We start from the raw sequence: 16,926 nt of genomic DNA on the forward strand, positions 1-16,926 counted from the left end.
AAGAATATATATATTTTTCAAAGTCAACTTTATTGTCAATCTTACTCAGTTTGAGAGATCAAAAAGACGTTTAAATAAAATTATACAATTTACAGATATGTATACAAATATATATATCCTATATACACCATCATGTATAATGATGGTGTATGATGTAGAAGGAAGTGTGGTAGATAACAAGTAAATATAGAGTTACATACAGATCCATGTTACAGCAAAAGATGGAATAACTCAGAAGCACGCAGTATAATAATAATTACATGCAACAATTAAATAACTGCTCAGCATCTCCACCACAATCCCAATCTGCTGTGTCCTGTTTTCCTCCCCTCTGCATAACACCCCATCACACATACGAACACAACGCAGAGTCCGAGGGTGTTAAGAGTATGTTTATTGAAATGTCCTCCTCTCTACTGGCCAACACAGGGAGCATATGCTGGGTGTAGAATTGTTCCAGGAGGAGGAGATTTCCATGCCATGCAGGGTCTTTGGGGATGGGGATGATGATCGCCTCCTTCGTGGTCCACACAACAAAGTAGCAGAGACTCCGGTCTGTGATATGCAGCTGCCCTTGGACCTGGTGCCAGTATGGGTGATTCTCCTTGAGAATATATGACCCACCCTCCTCACGGAGACAGAAGGATGGTAACTGGACTGCCTCCGCGATGGTCATGTTCCTCTGGCTGTGTGGACACTTCACCTCCAGCAGGGCAGATGGCTGCACAAGTCCATCGGGTGATGCTCCCAAAACACCCGACTCACTCACAAAGAGACCAGACTCGATTCGAACACTGTCACTTGATAGGCCTCCACAAAAGCCTCCACAAAAGCCTTCACCCCTTCGGCTTCGTTTACAACCCCCCAGTTGACAGTTGGCGATGTCTCTGGCCAGTGGGTTGTATGTCTCCTCTCGCTGTTGGTAAAGTTGAGACACCGGCTGGACTACTTTGGAAGTGCCAGGCTTCCTCCACTGGCACTCAACATCTGTGGAGCTGATCTGCCACATGGCAAATATTGCCAATGCTGCAGCGTGGCTGCATTTGTACATCTCCTGTGCACAATCACAGACAGCGCTCTGCATCGCGCCATCGTCTCCCATGCAGATCTGTAAAAAATAAAGTAAGTACCATTTGTTAGCATGCTATAATAAATTGAATGAGCAATAATACAAGGATGGTCCGGATCTGGGGGTGGGAGGGTTTATTTTTCCATAGTTTTGTCCTCTTGTCTGTTGTTATTGTTTGTTTTTTCTGTATTTTTTGTAATTTGTGTTGTATTGGTTGTGATTGTACATTGTATTTTTCTAAATGTGTATGAATACATTTTTGAAAAACATTTGATCAACAATAAAAAAGGATTTGGTCAGGATCTAGACTCAGTGTGTAGTTTATTAATTAATCAATGCTCTCTACATTAGGAAAACACATACCAGTGTACATGAGGGAGTCACACACAGCTGTGCCTAGATAACCAAAATCCTTGAATCTACACACAGCAAATAAACTCAAATGACACAACGAGAAAAAGGAGATCACACATACAGTATAGTCGATATAAAACTGGCCGCTTCAATCTGAAGAGCAACTAAAACAAAACACGGGAGTGTACCTTGTTCTTGTGAACACTAATGTTATCCACAGCATACACAGAGACCACGAAGTTCTTAAGGAGAAAACTAGTTGCTAAAACAAAACACGTTAGTGTACCTTGTTAGCTAATGTTAGCTAGCTGACATTAACGTTAAACATTGCACGCATATTACTCACCGAAACCTTGTAAAGCCGGTCCCGCTGCTCTTACAGAACCGACTAACTCCCCTTTCGTGTATGTACAGCTCTCAACGTGCCCAGACTTGTAGTGATTTTCACCTCGTAAAATAATTGTATTCTCATTCTGAAAGAATGTGGTGAAATGTGCTAACGTGACGGCCATCTTTATGTTGGTGACGCGTATTGTGCGAGACGAGAGACCTGTAGTTCACTGAGCGGTTTCACACGAAAAAATGTGTAACTTCACAGTTTTACGACACATTTTTATTTTTTTGACTTGCAAAATATTCTTTTAAATTCACAAACATCATATGTGTCATTCGTGGCACAATTCAAACGGGATCAAAAGATAACCTTTCTCTCTCCATTGACTTCAATGTATAATTTTCCGCTTCCGGGGTCCCATGGAGGCTTTCGGAAGGGGAGGGACTTCGCCTCTTGGCCGCCATCTTGCTACAGGCAGTTCTCTCATTCATAGCATTATGGTTTACTATTTAAATAACCATAGCTTGCTCAATTTTCAACCAATTTTCAAACGGTTTGGTTTTTTATAAACATCAAAGATGTAGTTATGATACTGCATACTTATAATCATGGACTTTCATATGAAAATAACATTAATCAGATAAAGCAATAGCTACACACACACACACACACACACACACACACACACACACACACACACACACACACACACACACACACACACACACACACACACACACACACACACACACACACACACACACACACACACACACACACACACACACACACACACACACACACACACACACACACACACACACACTTTATATTAAATATTTGCCGGCGTATATATTTCCATTAATTTTATTATATTGTTAATATTTAAAATAAATTATAAAATTAAAATACATTTATATTTGATATATAAAAATCGGTCTCATGTTACCACTCTGTAAGCCAAGAGTTGTTAATTTAGCAATGCCTTAGCTTTAAGAACAGGGACATAACTAATGACAATAGCATATGTTGGTATATTATTTAGATATTCACACCTTTATCAGAAGAACCAAACCAACATAAAATGTGCTCACAGACAGGCCAGTTCTGTCTAATTTATCACAATTATTTTTGACATGAGATCTTCATATTACTATACTAGTTTTGTATTTAGTTTCTAGATTTGTAAACAAATCCAGAACCTTTGAAATATGTTATTGAAAAAAGACCAAGAATAATATAAACTGTACCATGTGTCCTTTTGTGTCATTCTGTAGTCCATTTGTGGTTTGTCTTGTCTCACCCCGGCTGATATATCACAAAATCCACTGTTTAAATTGTTCCCTATTTTGCCCCTATGCCCCTGTAAGGTGTCCTTGGGTCCTTGGGAAAGGCGGCCCCCCAAAATAAATGTATTATTATTATTATTAAGAAGAACAACTTGGTGTGGTGTGGAGGGGATGTAGGAAGCAGGAGCAGGTGGGGAGAGATGGGGCTTCAAGGTTCAAGGTTATTTGTTTTAAATGTGTCTTAGAGATAAGGACCAGCTGCACACAATAAAATACAGTATAACACAAAACCAATAAGACACACGGTGACACATGGCACACCAACAATCAATCATCGTCCAGCCTCAGCTTTGGTATTCTTTCACAACCATGTTATGGGTTTATTAGACTGAGCAAACATAAACATATGTGGGGAACATAGTGCTGCGTCTCATGGAACATGAAGATTTAATAAATACATAGTAGGTGGCGATATATGCTCCTAGTGGTAGCGATTCGCCATTAGTCTGCCCTGTCCGGTCAAATTCCTCACTCCTGAAGTGCTCACTGCAGAGCAGTGTCCTGTCACAGGAAACAAAACCGTCTCTTCTTAGGGCGAGTTCCCACTGCCTTAAACCTTAAAAACATGAGAAAGGTAGCCAGATATATAAATTATTGTCAACATTTTCCTCCCTTATTTCCTTTAACATTAAGGGTAAGGACAAAAATACACACCGAAATTATCATATTTTTGGTATGTATGTATAGCCTACTTTAAGAATAAGACAACCACACTAAGAGTAATAAAAAAGGTGTCCAAAAGAAACATTACATAATTGTGTAAAGAAATGGTAGCAACATATTCTAAAGAGGCTGGGTCAACAACAATCTTGCAATACTATTATCTCACATAGCCCCACTGATCCTGTGTAGCAGGACTTGTAATGTACATACATCCACTAAGTAATTAACGATTATCCTAATTTTAGTCATAATATTGTCATATCTTACAGGTGAAAGGTGATCCCACGGGTTCTTGTTTGCAGACTGCGGTGATTAGAGCAGCCGTAGGCTGCACAAAAGTCCGGCATAGTCAGGTACTTCTGTAAACACAAAGCCAGCAAATTCCTGTATCATAATGCAAGATGTTTTTAACAAGCCAAACCACTTGGAAGAAATCATGTGTAACTTAAGTTATGTTGAAAAGAAAGAGCAGTTCTGCCTCTCCCACTGGTGTAAAGTTGCTGGGTCAACTTTGTAATATAGGTCTCACTCACAGCCTCTTGTTATTAGCCAGCTAATAAATACAACCACATATACAAAGAAAAGCTGCAATTTCAACATGTCCAAGCATCCTGTATCATAGCCATGCTAATAATGTTTATAATAAACCAAACCGTTTGTAAATCAGTCAAGATTTCAGCGAGTTAAGAGTATTTTTGTGCAGATCACTCACCTTACAACAGCTACCATAGCGCAAATCAGAGTAACTGTTGACTGTAGCAAGATGGCGGCCGGTCAGCTACGCTGGAAAATCTCCCATGAGCCATCTAGTGTTTATATATATCTATGGCTAGATGCATTCACATTGCCCGCCATGAACTTCCGGGGAACGATCCTCGTCTACATGAACCACATGACATAACCGTTTTTGGACTTCCCTTGTCGTAACTCTTCTATTATATGGCTCTGCACCTTACTAAATGGTCAAATGGTCCTTGGAGCGAGGGTTGGGGCGAAACTCACGGAAGTGATTTCAAAACAAAAGCACTCGTTTCGTTTGCTAAAATCACACTTTGAATCACTACAGTAGGCTATCCTACTGAAGGAACGGCGATTATTATAAACAAGGGGAATTTAGCGATCACAACGAAAACGGCCACGACACATATTGAGCCCAGAAAATTGATGTTATTAAGGGCTGTAAATATAAGCCTATGTCTAAAATGGACAACATTGTTAGGAGATTTAAACTATACAGCGGTTCTGCAGGTCAACTCCGCCGTCTCTCGCGTTTTTTTTTCAAATCAGCTGCTCTTCATTATTCCTGCTATATTTGACGAGTGATACAAATATGTTTGACCACAAGTTCTTAAGGAAACTGACACTCTTGGACTCGGTTCTAGTTTGACTTCTACCCAGTGCTTGAATTGGAATGAAAAAGGTGCCAGTACTCTAAAATCAGCAACTTTTTCAAGTCAATTTTATATATACAGCCCACAAACAAGAATTTGGCTACTATAATGCTGGTGGGTTTGTCTCTTTACTACTGTATATTTTAGAAAGGTTCACTGTACTTAACATTTTTTATGATAGGCAGCGGATATGGCTAAAGCTCAGTAAGGTCAATATTAACTGAAAATATAGCAATCAAAGTCTAGATCTTCTGCTGAAGACACATGAAGCAGAGACCTTTCAGGTGAGAGCCCCTCTGGTGGTGTTCAACATTAATGACAAGGAAACAAAGCTCTGGTCAGAAGCATTTTTTATAAAAAGCTTTAACAAAATTAAGTATTTCTGTACATTTTGAATGCAATCTAACTTTCCAACTCAGAAAACGAAAAACGAAAAAGTGCCAAAAGTCTTCTCACATGGCTGAGCTGCTTTGCAATATACTTCACCACTGAAGAATACAAATATGTATAAAGTAAACTATGATGCAATCTAACTTTCCAACTCAGAAAAATGATAAAGAGCATGAACAAAGAACATGTAAAAACAAATGCAAAATTTGCACAATCTAAAATGAGAAACTGTAACTGCAAGTAACAAAGTCTGAGCCATGGTAAAGAGTTACATTGAACACCAAGCTGATCAGATAACTCCCTGGTTGGTCTGAAGTCCTTCTATCTCCAGGATCTGTACAAATCGGCACATTATGCCAAAAGTCTTCTCACTGGGTGAGCTGCTTTGCTTTACTTCACATTGTTAGAAAAGGCTCCAGAAGGCCTTGGGGACATCAGTATCAGGGGCTGGAGCTGGACAGGCTCTTTCATCAGCACTTCTCCTTCCCTTTGCCAGCCAGGACCTCACATACTGTTCCGGATTGAACTGTCCTAGTGATGGTCCATTACATTTAATGAAAACCAGGCTGGACAGTCGGCTGACAGAGAGAGCATTCCTTTTTGCAGTAAGGATATCGTTCATGCAGCTGAATGCCCGCTCACACTCACTAGTGGAGACAGCGATGGTTCGGACTGCTTTCAGTAGAGGCTCCATGGCAGCAGGTGTACGGGATGCCCTGGTTTCCTTGTATTCGCGAAAGCCCTGAACAGTCTCTCTTCTGTCCACTTTCAGCACTTCGCACAAACGTAGCACCTCTACGTCCCCATACTGTACGTCTAACTCCTCTTCAGGCCAACTTCCAGGATGGATAACTTTCATGTCCTGGATTAGCTGATTGTCCCGGGCCTCCCGGCCATGTAATGGGATTTCTCTTGTGCTGACATGAGAGGAGGTTGTGGAAGTCATTCTGTGTCTCAGATTCTCTACCATACTGCGGAAAAACTGACCTGCATGAATCTGTACAAGCCTGCCATTCTCACGCAGGGCAACACCCTTGAAGGACTTCTCAGCTAGAGCTGTATGAACTGTAGTCATGTGTGGGCCAGGCATGGTGACCATGGATTCAAAAACTCGTATTTCTCGAGTTAAGAGCCTATCTGCTGTAGGCAGTGTCATCTCTCTTTTTTGGAGTTGCCGAGAGAGGTCGCTGAGCTCTGTGAGCGCATCTTACATCAGTCCCAGATTGCTGACAAACGTTGCAGATGTGAGCACATCATCCAGGCCCTTGTACTTTGCTCTGTCTCTGGAATCCCTGCTCGTGTCGTTTGCAGCATTTGTGAAGTGATCATGAAGCACTCGGTAGTTTTCCCAGACTGCTCTGACGCTCCTTTCACTTGAAGCCACCCAGCGGATGGACAAAACACGCCCTATCACCAGGAGACGCTGTCCGACTGCTTGCGCACACTGCACTAACTGCCTCTGATTTTTGGGGGAGGCATGGAACAAGGAATAGAGTTTGTCAAAAAAGATCTGGAAATGATTGAGCCCTGAGACCTCCTTGACCACATCCCCAACTGCCAGCTCTAGACGATGATTGGAGCAGTGCCACACAAACAGGCTTGGGAATTTACTACACAACTGGGTAGCAACGCCTGTTCTCTTCCCTAGCATGACTGAAGCCCCATCACATGCAAAAGAAACGAAACACTGACCTAAAAAGTCCTCGTTAAAATCTCTTCCAAGACACTCCATTAACGCCTTTGTGATGTCATCAGCCGTTGTTCCATCCAACTCGATCAGCTCCCAAAAAAACGTTTCGGGCTCAGCATCAGCTAATGCTGAGCGTAGACACACAACAAGCACCGTTTTACCACTAATAGTGGTAGATTCATCGACCAAAACACAGAGTTTTCTTTGGTTTTCTGTAATGTCTTTTGCCATTTTTTTCTTCAGCTCATGAGCTATGTGGTCGATGATTTCGCCACAGGTTTTATTGGAGTGCAAAACCCTGCCCACGTTCAGCCCATTCAGTTTCTGTACATTCAATTCAATTGGCATGTCTGTGAATGGCCGGCTATGTTTGCCAATTTTATATGCCGTTCGAAAAACTCTGATAGTGGTGTCTAATTCAGATTTATGCATAGACTGCACTTGATGTTGAATAGTTTCCCGTGAAGCAGATGTAAGGATGTCAGCAGCTTTTACATGGGCTTGTGATTCTTTATGTTCTTTGATTTTTTTTCTCAGGCTAGCTTGTTGTTTGCTCTTGTCAACACCGAAATGAGACACTGCACACTCACCCCATTCAGTTGACAGTTTCAGTCCTTGTCCAGTGTGTATTCCCAAAGATTTGACATCTCTGCATATCCGACATCCTAGCTTCTTATCTTTAAGAAGGAGCCATGCATTGGTCTTGCAAAAATATTGCACCTGGTCCGTTGTCCAGCAGTCAGGTGCATCGCTTTGCCCGGTGTTGGTGGTGGCAGTTGCGCCAGCAGCAGCTAACGTTAGAGGCTCTGGAGGAGGCGGCGGAGCTAGTGCTAATGCTAATGCACTAGAACTTGGAGCAGGAGGATCAACCAAAGAAAGCTCCCCATCAGACACAATTTCCAACACAGGCACAGCATTCTCTGTATTTGAAGTTTCTTCCGGCGACAACCGCTGTCTTTTTGCACTTTTATTAATCCAGCTAACATTTTAGAAATGCTCATTTGTGACGTGACTTGCTTTCCTTCTCTCGGGGGCGTGCCTGCTCTGTTCTATCACTCTACATAGCCACCCACTGGGTGGGAGTTGCACTGCATAAACACAACACACGTGCATCTAGGTATGTAAATTGTAAAGCATTAAAACATGGTTTTACTAACAGTTTTCAGTATGTTGTTACTTCGGCATTATTATTATTATTTTGAAACGTGTATTACTATTAAATCACGGTCAAATAGGTTAATTTTGACATAGTCGTTTCCACCACAGTATTTACATGGAGAAGATAAACCCCGCCCCCTCTCCAGCACGTTCTGTTTGAATGACAGGAGTAAACAGCTGACAGCCGCTGTGAAACTCCAGCGGTTAGAGCGATGAGAATGTCCGTTCGGCACCTCATGACGCATCTACTGAGTACCGGGCGGCTGTATATATATATATGGATGTATAATAAGAACGGCGGGAGAGTGTTGAGTACTGGCACGGTGCATGAGTACCGGAGTACCGCCAGCATGCCGGTACTGAGCAAGAAGTGCCGGTACTCCATGGGTCAAAACCAGAAGTGCCGGTACTGCGTACCGGTGAGTACCGGCCCAATTCCAGCACTGCTTCTACCAGAAATAAAATGAAGTACTTTTGCTGTGTACTTTGTGAGTAATCCTCTGTCAGAGTCCCCTCCATAGTACATAATGCATGTTTTTCTGCTATCTTTGATGAGTGATAAAAATATAATTTTACCATTAGTTCTTAATGAAATTGATACTGTTTGACTTTGTATTAGTTAGCCTACTACTTACAATACGTTGAAGTACTTTTACTGTGTATTCTTTGAGAAATACTCTGTCAAAGTCCCCTGCTGAGAACAAAATCAAGCCACTTCTGCTAAATTTGATGAGGGAATTGTTTTTTGTTGACATTAGTTCTTCGTGAGATTGATCCTGTTAGACTCAGTACGACTGAAACCACCCCCACAAGTACTATGAAGTACTTATTGTGTACTTTACCAACAATCCTCTGTCAATGTCCCCTCCTGAGAACCAGAATGCATGTTTCTCTGCTATTTTGAATAAGCGTTAAAAAACCTTTTTTCATGAGATTGATATTGTTGGACAGAGTATTTTAAGAGGATGGTAGACTGCACACTGACCCACTCTGTCACTCTTGTTGGCCTATTGATGATGCTGCTGTCTTTTTTATGGTTATTTCTCAGCCGCTAGTTCGTCACAGATTCTTCAGTCTCATCAGCCTCATCCTTCCATCCAACGCATCAGCCTCCTGCACACTTCCAGTGTCTGACTCCATATGATTTTGTCCTGATGCTGTAAGGGTGATGCCCCATGATCACCAAATGACCCCTAGAGTCCGAGTGCCAAGGACCTCATATTATGTCTGTCATTAATGTTACATCACCCATTATAACGGTTTTCTTTCCTTTTTTCTCTTCTCTTAACTGAATAGTCCTGTCTTTAAATATAATACAATGTAAAGTCCTTTTCCTGCACCATTTGAAGGCTTCAAAACAGGCATTTTTACTGTATGTGTTTGGAGAAATTACACAATCAATGGCCCAGAATTGTACTTTATAAACTCTGAATCTTGTGGTGCTTGAAAAAATACACACTGGCTAAGCCGGCCAGGTTATATATGCCTTTTTTGGAGCCCTTTTTTGCAATATTTATTAAAATGTCACTAGTTATTTAAACAAACCATCAATATTTGTATTAACTTCAACCAAAGTCAATTTAAATAGCGGGCAAAAATGGGTTAACTGCCATGCATGTGGTGTTTGATATTTACATTAAATTTCAACTATTTTAGGCAGAAAAACGTATTGACCAAACCTTTTTTAATAGTTTACTATAATTTAGAAAGGTTTTTGTGAGAAATCATTTCAAAAGTAAACTTATTTTTCATTTTATATTTAAATTTGAAATGTTTGCACACAACATTATTAATGTATACATTTGTATCAATTTTTTAAAATTATGAATCCATTTATGTTATTGTATTTCCTTGAGGCTGGGGGAGATATCATGTAGTTCAACATGCAAATGTTCTAAGGCAAGTAAGTATAAGTATAACATGGAAAAGGAAATAAAATACGTTTCATAGGAGGATGTGGATTTATTTTCTCTCACCTTGTAATTACACAATCAAACAATCTATAATTTAGCTCTGGCCTTCACTCACAAAACAACATTTTGTTGAATTGGACACATTTTTCAAAGCTCTATTGACTGACATGCAATGACTGGGACTGATGGAAGAATCTGAGAAGGAATGAACCAGGAGCAGAGAAATAATCATATTTTAAAAGACAGCAGCTTCATAAGAGGCCAACAAGAGTGACAAGGTGTGTCAGTGTGCTGAAGGATAGACCAGCTATCCAGGCCAGACTCTAAAGACTTTCCAAGGGGTACAAATGCTGCTGCCGGAGTACTGACTGGAAGTATTGCTGATCTCAAGTCTACCATATCCTCTTAAAATACTCTGTCCAACAATTTCAGTCTCATGAAGAAAGGTTTTTTAACGCTTATTCAAAATAGCAGAGAAACATGCATTCTTGTTCTCAGGAGGGGACATTGACAGAGGAGTACTGGAAAAGTACACAGTAAGTACTTCATACTACTTGTGGGGGTAGTTTCACTAGTACTGAGTCCAACAGGAAGAACTAATGGCAACAAAAAAGAATTCCCTCATCAAACTTAGCAGAAGTGGCTTGATTGTGTTCTCAGCAGGGGACTTTGACAGAGTATTTCTCAAAAAATACACAGTAAAAGTACTTCAATGTATTGTTAGTAGTAGGCTAACTAATACAAAGTCAAACAGTATCAATTTCATTAAGAACTAATGGCAAAATGATATTTTTATCATTCATCAAAGATAGCAGAAAAACATGCATTGAGGGGACTGATAGATGGATTACTCACAAAGTACACAGTAAAAGTACTTCATTTTATTTCTGGTAGAAGTCAAACTAGTACCGAGTCCAACAGAGTCAGTTTCCTTAAGAACTTGTGGTAAAACATATTTGTATCACTCATCAAATATAGCAGGAATGAAGAGCAGCTGATTTGAAAAAACAAACGCGAGAGACGGCTGAGTGACCGCAGTGCAGAATCACTGTATAGTTTAAATCTCCTAACAATGTTGTCCATTTTAGACAGAGGCTTATTATATTTACAGCCCTTAATAACATTCATTTTCTGGGCTCAATATGTGTTGTGATCGCTAAATTCACCTTGTTTCCCTTTGTTTATAATATTATCGCTTTTGTTTTGAAATCACTTCCGTGAGTTTCGCCCCGCCCCATTTAGTAAGGTAAAAAGCAAAAAGGCCTCTCAAACGCTCTTCCGTTTACGTGTTTAATAAAGAAAAACAATTGGACGGTAGATACACGGATTCTAGGTAGACTTTTTGATTATCAAATTAGACAATAGTTTTACATATTGCTCACACCAATATTATGTTTTCCTTACATTCACATTAATACTTTTTTTGTATTATGTAAATGTATTATTATTTGTTTGGTTTTGTAAAAATACTTATTTATTTGATGTAAAGTTTTAAAATGATTAATGACAAATCTGCAAAGGTCTTTCCAGAATATCTTGAGAACAATGCCAACAATTGTGTTTTCTGAATATTTATCACAGAACTATTCTTGGTATGTCTTTTTTTATTTCTAAATAGTTGCAGGTTAATGTTCATGATAATTGTGAATGACACTTCCTTAACTTTAATAACAATTAGATATTTATGATAATGCATAGTAACCTTCTTCCAACATATATTACAAACTGAGTGCAACATGCTCAATATGGAATTTAGACAGGATCTCTTTGAAAACTGCATAAATGTTTTGTGTCTATTGAGAAACACATTTCTACCAGTTCAGCGGAGTTTGCGAAAGAAATGCATCTTGGTGCAAACCTAACAACATTCCTATATAATTATGGCACCTGATGGAACGGCCTCAACTACTAGAGCAAAGTCTTTAGGAGGTCAAGTGAAATTATATGGTCAATAAATCTCAAGTGAACCATATCCCTCCCCAGTGCACACCATTCCTCACACTGGGGCCAGACAAACTTTAAATACAGTCAGGCCACGATGTTTCATCCACTGCTATTTATCTGATTAGATACATACATACATACATACATACATACATACATACATACATACATACATACATACATACATACATACATACATACATACATACATACATACATACATACATACATACATACATACATACATACATACATACATACATACATACATACAGCTTTGCAAAATCAGTCGTGTTTGAGATCTTGTCATTGTTTCAGCTTGAGTGTGGAAAGCCGCTGTTTTAATAAAGTGATCAGTAGTTGAAGTTTTTCTCGCTCCAGCAGGAGGTTTTCCTTCTGCAGTTTCAACACATCATCCTGCAGACTTTCTGTAAGAGGAAAAAAACACTTAATTAATTACAGGCATAGTGTGTAATAACTGTCACTGGATTATTTTTTTCAACTTTTAGTTAAAATTGCCATGGTCTCGCAAATTATTGGGCTTTAGTGCCTCAATGTTTGGGTTGAAGTCTGCAGAAATATGGCATAATTTAAAACATTTACTCAAGTGCACAAGAGAAAATAAACACAAGTGTTAGTAGACTATGCTTTTATCTTAAAGGCTGATTGTAATCTGTTGTTATTTTCAGCAAAATGAAAAAAGTAAAGAGAGAGGAAAACACATTGAATGCATTTAGTGTGTTTGTGCCTCTAAATACTTTTCAACTTCCTGCCTTGTCAGAGACTTCAGCCCCAAGCACATTTCGTCTGAAGACCACCTTAAACAGCCTGACCCCAGTTTTTACTGAACTTTACTTTAACACGAGAAAGAGTGTATGTTTTGGAAAATATTTCATGCCTTGGATTTGGCGTTCTTGTGGGTAAGGCTGTTGGATATAAACTAATTGAAGTGAGTTTTAATAGTTTAAAAAAAATGGATGAAAAAAAGTCATTTCTGATTTTGACTAGCGTAACTGTGGTTTGGCTTTGTAGTAAAGGTCTACAGCATGGCACAAAGGATTCTATCATTCAGGCTTTGGACACAAAGGAAGTACACAGGATATTATTGGTTTTGGTGTTTACTGAGATTTCTGTAGAAGCATTGGATTTGGTCAATCCACAAATGTAAAGCATGTACACAAATCACAAGACTCTCCTTTTAAACAATTAATTGACATCTTTGTATTAGACTTAATAACAAACATGTTTTTTCTGCACCATCACAATAAAGATATTTTAATTGTTTAAAAATAGTTTTCTCCTCCCAAACATTTTAAAAGCCTCTGCTTTTCGAAAGTAAAGCTTTTGACTAAAGCTGTAAGGCAAGTACTAATTATTTTTTACAAGAAACACTCCCAAATTCCAAGCATTCCTTTTCATTATGTGCATGACTGTCTTTGAAAAGGGCCCCACTGCAGTGAAATGTCTAAACAAAGTACTGTTTGCACCTCTCCCACTTACTTAAATTCATGTCTGTCAGTAAAATACAGTTTCTACAGTTTTGTTTTTTACCTGTGACAGCTCTGTGAACTGATGAATCAACACTGTCACTTCTTCGGTTGCTCTTTGTCATCCAGAAAGGAGGGGCTTTACGTAACTCTACCTCCACAGGGTAGTGGTCGCTCACCCTCAGGGCCTGTGGGAGGATGCACATAATGAGTGAGAAATGTTGCCACAAAAAAAGAGAAACAAGTTATGCAAGTGCAGAACATGTTGGTTATTAGATGAGATTTAACTTTGAGACAATGAGATGCAGTATGAGGGACAACTCACCTTTTCTTCAGTCATAGCAAACTCTTTGTGGAAATTAAATGGCTTGGCTGAGTTTGGCACAAAGGCTGTAAGCATATCTTCTCCATACACAACAATCCTGTGGTAAATAAATGTATTCCATTGTTTAAATATAAGGTCAAAAATGCTTCTTCCTGACAGAAATAGTATGCCACAATTTAAGCAATGTCCTCTGAATTTATGGGTGTTTATGAATGAACACATGCCGGTCGTAGGTGTGTTCGTTTGACGTTCTTGCCATCGTGTCCACGCCATCACGGATTAGCCAATGGAAATTCTTGTCGCTGCGGATGCGAATCTCCTGCATCTCCTTAGGGGTGACGTACACACCATCTGCATTGAAATCCCCCAGGATCATTATGTTCTAAAATAAATCAGAAATTGCCATTTTGAGTGCTGATAAAAGAAATGTAATCAAGAAAGCCATGTCAAAACATTATTTAAACATATTTTATAGCCCATACAGTTTGTGTGATTCCTCTGATATGGGAGTATAAAATAAGGTATGTCCACTGATTAAAACAAATAACCTGCTTAATCTATTTCAAAATTATAGTAGCTTTTTGCAGGTTATTATGTAGATGAAGCATGAATAGTCTTTGTTTAATACTTATTGTGTAAAGCAGACTCAACTCAATTTGATTATTTACAGTAAATCAAGCAATTCAAGTATTTTGCTATGACTTTAAGCTTGACTTTATTTACCTGAATGTTTATATCACAGATTTACCTATATTACATTTATATCCGCTTAGAATACTTTGTTCCACTGTATGGTAATACATCTGGTCCACCTTGAACATATTAAAGCACTTCTTTTATTTGAAACCGTGAAAATTGAATACTGAACATCATGCAACTCACATCAGTTTTCCATTTGTCTTTGACCACCAGACAGACGTCATACAGCTCATCCAGCTCTCGCTCAGAGTCCCACGGCTTGGTGTGGACCGGGATCAGCACTATGTCCTTCAGCACTGCAACCACAGACATAAACAAATGATCATCTCTCCGATTACATGCCCCGTCACGACGTATCTCACACAGTGGTGTAAAGTAAAGTACATCTAATCAAGTTCTGTACTTAAGTAACATTTTGAGATACGTTTACTTTACTTGAGTATTTCCATTTTCTGCTACTTTGTACTTCTACTCCACTACAATTCAGAGATATATCGTGTACTTTTACTCCACTACATTTATTAACACCTTTAGTTACTTTGCAGATGTGGCTTGATTATGTAAAATGTAATCAACACTTAACTAAGACAATAGTTACACCTGGAGTAAATTCACAAGCGACACAGCAGTATATAAAGTAATTAAAACTACCTGCACCTTTACCAGCTTTGATAACACTTTAATGCATCAATAATTATAATCAAAACATATAATATATATTATTCTGAAATGGACCAATCTGCATAATGAGTTATTTTACTTCTGGTACATTTTTATGCTAATATATTAGGATTTGGAATGCAGGACTTTTACGTGTTACTTGAGTATTCCTACACTCTGGTACTTCTACTTTTACTGAAGTACAAGATCTTTTCCCACCTCTTATCTTACATGTGAACGCACACCGGAGCCGTTGACTGACATAACCTGATATACCTGCCCTCTGCTTCGGTCCATATATAGACATGACTCAGACGCAACACAGGTGTTATGGCGAGTATGTCATTATACTTTGATATCCAAACTGCAACACCCTGTTTTTCTTATACTCATGGTAGGACTGACCTGTGTTGTGTGGTTTAAAGCGGAGAATATATGGTTCTCTGGCAAAGGCATCCATGTCGTTCACTTGGTTGTCTTCATATTGATAGCTGTCAACCAGATCAACAACATCATCCCTTTTAGTGGGACAAAAATGTATTTTAGTGCAGTTTGATGGTAACTTTTCAAAAGTATTAAAGTCTGGCAAAGTGATTTGATCTTACCTGTAAAGGAACAAAAATTGCTCCTTGTATCTGTTCCTCCCCAGTCGGACACTGAGCTGCAGAGCATAGTGATGGGTCGTGTTGACTCTGATAAGACAATCAAGAACGCGTTCGCATAGTTAAAACAACAAAAAACATATTTTCTTTAAAAAAGAAGAGGTAAACTCACTCATTTAGTTCTTTTAAGAACAGTTTGACGGCAGCTCCGGTCACATCCACCACCTCAATAATCACTATGATGTCGTATCGTGACACAATCTACAAAAGACGAAAAAGGACACATTATATTAATGCATGTCATTTGTGATATTTATTTCTCTCAAATTGAATAAATTACAGCCTTATCAAAAGCAGTTGTGATTATCAAGATGTCATCAAGGAAACATTTTACACTTCATAATTCAAACCGCCAATTATTACTTGTTCGTTCTTGGCTGCATCCCAAAGATCACAAAAAAGTGACACGAACCATGCTTTTTCCAAACGACAGCCTTATCGTTATCATTACAGATCTTTTACTGAATAACAATGTCTACCAAAGAGGAGTGTTACCTTGACAAGAGCTGACAGGACGTCTGGATCTGAGACTTTGGCCTGTCCGAACCTCTGTGCGTTAAACGAGGCGATCTTCATATCTGACAAGTGCTAATACAGACTGTAAAAATACATCTGTTAAATAATTCAGTATTTCTTTATATATATAAATACAACACAGTCACAGTCACAGCTATTCTTCTCCCAGCATTACGCACCTAGAATGAGCAGGTTCAGTGGCACAGTCTTAACTCCAGAATAAAACCACACCTGATGAGAGACTTGTTTTCTCTGTAGGGCTGGTTGTTATTTTAAAGCAAGAAGCTGATTGGGTAATCCATCTTTAAAGAAATAGGAGAGT

At 39.1% G+C, this 16,926-nt stretch overlaps 1 protein-coding gene and 1 long non-coding RNA gene across 3 annotated transcripts; both read right to left on the minus strand.

Annotated features, from left to right (window-relative positions):
* Positions 1–3,395: 3,395 nt before the first annotated feature.
* LOC117540781 lies at positions 3,396–4,859 on the minus strand. Its single transcript, XR_004568212.1, has 3 exons — positions 4,482–4,859; positions 4,037–4,128; positions 3,396–3,662 (listed from the first exon to the last, which is right to left on the minus strand). It is a non-coding gene; the product is annotated as an uncharacterized LOC117540781 (long non-coding RNA).
* Positions 4,860–11,587: 6,728 nt separating this feature from the next.
* Positions 11,588–16,926, minus strand: LOC117540767 (deoxyribonuclease-1-like). 2 transcript variants are annotated; one of them, XM_034207601.1, is made up of 10 exons: positions 16,784–16,926; positions 16,584–16,686; positions 16,201–16,289; positions 16,032–16,118; positions 15,832–15,944; positions 14,950–15,062; positions 14,292–14,449; positions 14,068–14,164; positions 13,807–13,930; positions 11,588–12,683 (listed from the first exon to the last, which is right to left on the minus strand). In XM_034207601.1, the coding sequence occupies exons 2-10, from the start codon at positions 16,662–16,664 to the stop codon at positions 12,562–12,564; spliced, it is 984 nt and encodes a 327-aa protein (XP_034063492.1). In that variant the 5' UTR covers positions 16,665–16,686; positions 16,784–16,926; the 3' UTR covers positions 11,588–12,561. The 2 variants fall into 2 exon arrangements, with proteins under 2 accessions (XP_034063492.1, XP_034063491.1); XM_034207600.1 differs by having other exon boundaries at positions 16,584–16,868.

The sequence above is a fragment of the Gymnodraco acuticeps genome, unplaced genomic scaffold (assembly GCF_902827175.1).
Source record: "Gymnodraco acuticeps unplaced genomic scaffold, fGymAcu1.1, whole genome shotgun sequence".
NCBI lineage: Eukaryota > Metazoa > Chordata > Actinopteri > Perciformes > Bathydraconidae > Gymnodraco > Gymnodraco acuticeps.